This window comes from Dioscorea cayenensis, chromosome 7 (assembly GCF_009730915.1).
Source record: "Dioscorea cayenensis subsp. rotundata cultivar TDr96_F1 chromosome 7, TDr96_F1_v2_PseudoChromosome.rev07_lg8_w22 25.fasta, whole genome shotgun sequence".
Lineage (NCBI taxonomy): Eukaryota > Viridiplantae > Streptophyta > Magnoliopsida > Dioscoreales > Dioscoreaceae > Dioscorea > Dioscorea cayenensis.
The window spans coordinates 22,770,289-22,776,451 of NC_052477.1; the positions used below are offsets into that span (position 1 = coordinate 22,770,289).

Here is a 6,163-nt window from a genome sequence, read left to right on the forward strand (position 1 = left end):
ATCATGAATTAGTAAACTACATTGATTTTTACGAATGTATTTACCAAAATGATTTTTCATGTACAACATAAAAACCATGGATGCACCTTGAGTAAGAACTACTTAAAATTTAAGATAAACCCTCGTGTGGGGTACTCTTTTAGATCCAACTAGATGCTCTGTCATACTAACAAGGCTGATGATAACAATGATGATTAATAATTATCATCATCTGCTTCTCATCTTTAGCAAATTATATTGTCATTTACATTAAAAACTCCAGCTACACATGAAAATTTTCAACACACATTCTTTCATCTATTTCATATGGAAATGTAAGAATATTATACAATAAAAAAAAATTGGGAAAAACAAATCCTATGAAAACTTCCTTTTGTGATTGGACCAATATTCTGCAACAAGTTTGGAAAAATAGGAGTTGTATTGCATCAAATTTGAAGGCTTGTCATATTCCACCACTTCTCCTGAGAAATGCAAAATTAAATAAATTCCATAGGAGAAAAACAAAGAAATAATAAAACTTATAAGCTTAAATTGTTACAAGGCAAAAAATTTTAACAAAATATTCACGCAACTCTGAAGGAAAAATCCAAACTATACATTCAAATCAAATTAGTATTTCGAGTAGAAATCAAATGAAGAATTACATGAGAAAAGAAAAGCAGTGGTTGTAATAAACATCAGATGGATTTAAAGATGGCATACCATATGAAAGAAGCATGACCATTTGACTGTCTATAACTGTTGGAACTCTGTGAGCTATGGTTATCACTGTGCAACTTGAGAATTCCTGCTTTATTATTTGTTGAATTATGTTATCAGTTGCAGAATCAATTGATGCAGTTGCTTCATCAAGTACTAAAATTTTGTTTCTTCGGAGAAGCACACGACCGAGGCAGAACAATTGACGCTGCCCAACGCTCCAATTTTCTCCATCATCGCATACTTTTAGTAAAAAATTAATTTGATAGTAATACTGTTAGCATTTCTAAAATTCATATCTGACAAAGTAGTGTGACCAATCAACAAGAAGGAACTACTTACTAGATGAATCAAGAAGGTCAGGAAGGCTTCTAATCACTGGTTCCAATTGGCATTTTCGTATTGCCTACGAATAATTAATAGTCATGTAATATATTACATTAATTCATGTATTCATGATGATAAATATATGTTAAGAGTTCAAATATATACCTCCCATAGTTTTTGATCATCATACTGTCCAAGAGGATCCAAGTTATTTCGAATACTACCTTTGAAGAGAGTTGGCTCTTGAGGAATTATGCTGAGCTTCATCCTGAGATCTTTTAGGCCAATGGTACAAATGTCAAGACCATCTATAAGAATTCTCCCTTCTGCTGGGTGTACTAATCGAAACAGTGCATTAATCAGAGTTGTTTTTCCACTTCCAGTCCTTCCGACGACACCAATCTTATGCCCTGCTTGAAAAGTACAAGTGATTCCCTTCAAAACTAGTGGTGCATTTGGGCGATATTTTATCTGTAAGCCAACATCAAAATTAGGCTCTAGTGATACAAACTAAAATAGTAGCATTGCTAGTAGTGTGCTTGCTCACCTGAAGATCTTGCAAATCTATCCTTCCCTTTGAGGGCCATGAAAATGGTGGCCTATTGCTTTCTATAATTGCTGGAGGTTCTGATGGAATACGCATATACTGAATTATCCTCTCAACAGAGATGATATGGTTGTCCAAGTTACAGTACCATCTTGTTAAGTGCACTTGAGAAGTGGTCAGTGTTAGAGCATAAGAAAGAGCTAGACCAACAAGCCCTGACAACATGATACATGAAAAATAAAGGATGCAGATTGGCAAAGATGAATTCACATTTATAATTGAAACAGATGAAATTCTGATCACCTGGAGTTATGGTTCCCTGTGGAAGCAATACTAGCAAAATAGCGGAGGTGAATATGGTCAAGTTTTGAAGTGCTTCCACCCGCAAAAGGACCCACTCCATGGCAGCAATTGTGTGAAAGAACATGGTTGCATCTGTGTCAATAAGCTTTAGATTGTTCTCGATAAACCATTCCTTCATTGAAAAGGCTTTGATGGTGATGACCCCATTTGATGTTTCAGCAGCATAGTTTGTAATAGGTGCTTTTGTTGTGCCATTGATTCTTACAAGCTTTCTTGCAGATGCAAGATAATGTGCCTTTCAAGTTAGGAAGTGTTAATTTCGCAATTCGATCTATTGAAAAAAACAGCTAATTTGTGGTGGTGCAAAACAAGAATTGAGATTCACCTGGACATGTCTTGCAACAAAGCTAATAGGAATTGCGATAATAAGGACCTGCCATGTTACTGTTGCCATCACTGATACTGTTCCTATGACCTCAATTACTGACACAAGCGTGAAAACAAGCGAATACGGCACTTGGAAATCGATAACACTCATATCTGAAGATGCCTGCATCATGTTGAACTCAGGTAAGTTTCGTTAATAATTAACTGTGTCACCAAAATTCTTTGGCATTTTCATATGTTAATATGCAGTCAAAGAGACTTCACCCTGGTTAAGATCCTTCCCATAGGAGTAGAGTCGAAGAATTGCATTGGAGCTTTGAAGATTGACTCGAGCAAACCGGAAAAGAATGCCTTTGAAGCTTTCAGTCCTAGATGCGCACCTAATAAACTCCTCATAAATGCTGAAAAGGCACTAAGGATTGAAAAGACACTGTAAATTCCAATCAACATGCTATCACTTATTTTAGGTAGTCGAGTTGCAAATGCAAGCCAAAATGTAGATATTGCCTGTAGTACAATGAACGATGACTGGCAAATCACAACCATTCCAAGAAGAAGTGAGCCTTTTGGAAAAAGAACATAGTCAAGATATGGTTTCCATCTCGAATTCCCGGTTTCGATTTGCTCTTTTTCGGTCAGCTGGACCTTCGGCAAGGCTTTCTTTGACATACTATGAATTTTCTCATTTGAAAGATCGGAATGAGTTTCTTTCGGTTTTTCCCTTTGTACATTATTTCCGGAGTTCAACTCCTCCATAGCAGATTGATGAGCATTCACTAGTTGTTCAAACACTGTCCCTGATTTCAGTAGTTCTTCATAACGACCTGACTGAGTAATTTTACCATCTTTCATAACCTGTTAGAAATGACCACCAAAATCATCATACCAAGCATATCATCTTTTAAGAATTCGATATCTAAATCGAACACCTTACCATAATTTTATTAGTTTCTGTCAGAAAATCAATCTGATGTGTCACTAAAATTACAGTCTTCTTCTCCAGAGTTCCATTTATGCATTTCTGAGAAAATGGAAACAAGCATATCAGGACCACTAAGTATCTATATATATGCACATGATAAAACATATGTTCTTACTTCAAAGAGATAGGAAGCTGTATGCGAATCAACAGCACTGAATGGATCATCAAGGAGATATATGTCTGCATCACTATAGACTGCTCTAGCAAGCTGAACCCTTTGCTTCTGGCCTCCACTCAAGTTCAATCCTCTCTGGCCAATCTCAGTCAGGTCTCCATACTCGAAATCACCGATATCCTTGTCCAGTGCACAGGCTTTGATGGTCATTTGATATTTGTTGTTGTCCATTGCCTTTCCGAAAAGTATGTTATCACGAATTGACCCGCTCTGGATCCATGATGTTTGAGAAACATAGGCAATGGAACCACAGATTTCGACCTGCATAAAGATTTACTTTAGTAAGTTTATCATCTTAAAAATTTTGGAGGAAGGTTATGTGACTACTTACTAATCCAGATGTCTTTGGTATTTCGCCGATAATGGCAAGAAGAAGTGATGATTTTCCACAGCCTACAGGACCACATACAGCTACCTTCTCACCTCTATTTACGAACAAATTTATCTTTTCAAGTGTCAAAGCAGTTGCATTTGCTTCCCAGCTAAAATCTCCATGGATTCTAATGCTTGTATCTGATTTTGCTGCAGGAATCCTGATTACATCACCCTGTTTGCACTCATCTTCTTGCAGAAATGCATTAAGGCGGTCCATTGATATCTTTGCCTGTATTATCATGGAGATTACCTCAGCAAACATCTTTGTCGGCTCTGCCATAACTCTTAGTGTTGATAAAACAGTGAAAATTGTGCTTGCTTCCAGAGGAGCACTTTTCATTAGAGAACATCCAACAAACACCAATGAAGATATAAAAGTTGGAGACATCCAATAAAATGCACTTCCATAAGCTTTCTTGATATGTGATTCTTTCATCCATTTGAATTCCACCTCTCTGATAGAGTCAATCACATTCTTGAACTTGTCTTCCCAAGACTGCAACTTGATGATCTTCATGTTGTTCAGGATTTCTGTCGTCGCTCGTATCCGTTCATCTTGTGCATTAACAACGCAGGACTGGCAGATTTGCAACCTCTTTGCAAATGGAATATTAGCAAGACCGAAAAGAACAAGAGGGACAAGACCAGGTAGGAGACCAATGCCAACTGAACTAAAAAGCACAGCAATGCCTAATAGAAGTTGGAGTGGTAAACTCCATGCCATGTTAAACCACCACAGAAGCTCACCGAGACGATAAGCATCAACCGCAATGTAATTCACTATCTGCCCCATTGAATGCCTTCTCCTTGCAGTGCTAGAAAGCTTGAACTGTTTCTCAAACACAGCCGCCATTAGAGCCGATCGCATTCTCATTCCATATCTCCTTGAATTGAAAAACCAATGCCTTTGGGAAAAAGATTCCACTAGCTTTATGAAGATTAAGCAAACCACAAGTAAGACACATTGATACGTATCTTTTCCTTCACTGCTTGACAAGCAAACAAATGCGCGTACTAGCAAAGGTAAGCTCACAACAGCTATTGTTCGAAGTAAAGCACACACTCCAACTAGTATCATCTCTTTCGTATAACATCTCAGTAATGCTTGGATAACTAAATTGCTAGTAAATGGCCTTTTCTCTTCACTGATATCACTCCACTTATGAAGAAAAACATCAGCAGCTACAGAAGCAATATCATCTGAACTCAAAGAGGGAATGTCCTCAAGAACTAACGGCTTCAGATAGCCTAAATTCAGTAAAGGATTTATCCAAGAAAAGGTCATCATGCTAAGAAAACCAGCTTTTTCAAGCTCTGTTTTCCCCTTAGCTTCTTCAAACAATAGATGCTGAACTAAATCAGCACCAGAAGAGTTCTGATGATTTTCTCCTCGAGCAAGATCGAAAGCACAATACAAGAGCAACAGACAGATTGGCCAAGATGAAATGTCAATTATCTGTATGCTTTGTCCTCCAAACAACATTTCTGCAACAGTAACTGATTCGAATACAGAAAAACAAACACACCAAGCTAAAACCAATAGTCTGATGAACTTATTCATCAGTAACTGCAGAGATGCTGCTAAACCAATACAAACAAGGCTTCTAATCATAAAGTTCACCCAGTTTTGATGAAGAAACTTGTTCTTCCCTTTGAATTTCACCCATAAACAAGAAATAAAGTAGATGATACTAACAACGGTACAAAGGATTGAACCAAAGACATAAATGCATCGTCTACTCCTCCTATGATGAACATAAAATCTCTTTAGAAAAACAGAAAGTAAAGCTAAAATGAAAGAAAGAAAGAACAAGAGATTCATAGTGCCAAACATGTTCCTTTGTTTGTATGAAGATCCCAGTTCAGACTCTCCCCTGCAAAGCCCGGTGAACATCTCTACATCATCATCATCATCATCATCATCATCATCATCATCATATAAAGAGAATTTTATAAACACAAGAACTGAAAATAAACAGCACAAAACTTATAATACTTAATGTCAAGTACTGAAATACACTGGAACACAAAAGAGAAAATGAATGAATGAGTGGATGAATCCACAAAATATACGAACCTGGAAGTTTCTTTAGAGAAATAATACGGAGTCTTCTCTTCAAAGAATCCTAAGAAAAAGTCAGTTGGAGCAATTATAAGCTGCTAACATACGCATAGAAAGTTCAATTCAATATCACAACAAAGGAAAAGAAAAGAAAAATAAAATAAAATAAAGAAACGAGCATCAGAGGCAAAAAGAGTAAGAGCATTAATACTAACTTTGGTCCACCACCCCCACTCTGTACTTCACAATTGTGTAGATGTGAGTTTTAGAGAGAAAGGGAAGATGATTGTATCAATTATACCG

The 6,163-nt window shown here is 36.9% G+C and overlaps 1 protein-coding gene across 4 annotated transcripts; it reads right to left on the minus strand.

Moving 5' to 3' along the window:
* Nucleotides 1–81: 81 nt before the first annotated feature.
* On the minus strand, nt 82–5,955 carry LOC120264941 (ABC transporter C family member 8-like). 4 transcript variants are annotated; one of them, XM_039272848.1, is made up of 13 exons: nt 5,876–5,955; nt 5,631–5,763; nt 3,755–5,543; nt 3,364–3,684; nt 3,201–3,287; nt 2,531–3,121; nt 2,265–2,429; nt 1,880–2,174; nt 1,577–1,791; nt 1,195–1,500; nt 1,045–1,108; nt 706–945; nt 82–464 (listed from the first exon to the last, which is right to left on the minus strand). In XM_039272848.1, the coding sequence occupies exons 2-13, from the start codon at nt 5,690–5,692 to the stop codon at nt 358–360; spliced, it is 4,242 nt and encodes a 1,413-aa protein (XP_039128782.1). In that variant the 5' UTR covers nt 5,693–5,763; nt 5,876–5,955; the 3' UTR covers nt 82–357. The 4 variants fall into 4 exon arrangements, with proteins under 4 accessions (XP_039128782.1, XP_039128783.1, XP_039128780.1 ...); XM_039272849.1 differs by having other exon boundaries at nt 5,631–5,694; nt 5,876–5,891; XM_039272846.1 differs by having other exon boundaries at nt 3,755–5,763.
* Between the last annotated feature and the right edge of the window lie 208 nt (nt 5,956–6,163).

Bases quoted from the DNA above. Each gene is read 5' to 3' on its own strand.
- LOC120264941 (XM_039272846.1), bottom strand. From the start codon at position 5,692: ATGTTCACCGGGCTTTGCAGGGGAGAGTCTGAACTGGGATCTTCATAC. The intron at 2,430-2,530 runs GTGAAGTCTCTT...AACATGATGCAG, and splicing joins TGGGAAGGATCTTAACCAGG to GCATCTTCAGATATGAGTGT. The intron at 1,109-1,194 runs GTATATATTTGA...AATTATTCGTAG, and splicing joins ATGATCAAAAACTATGGGAG to GCAATACGAAAATGCCAATT.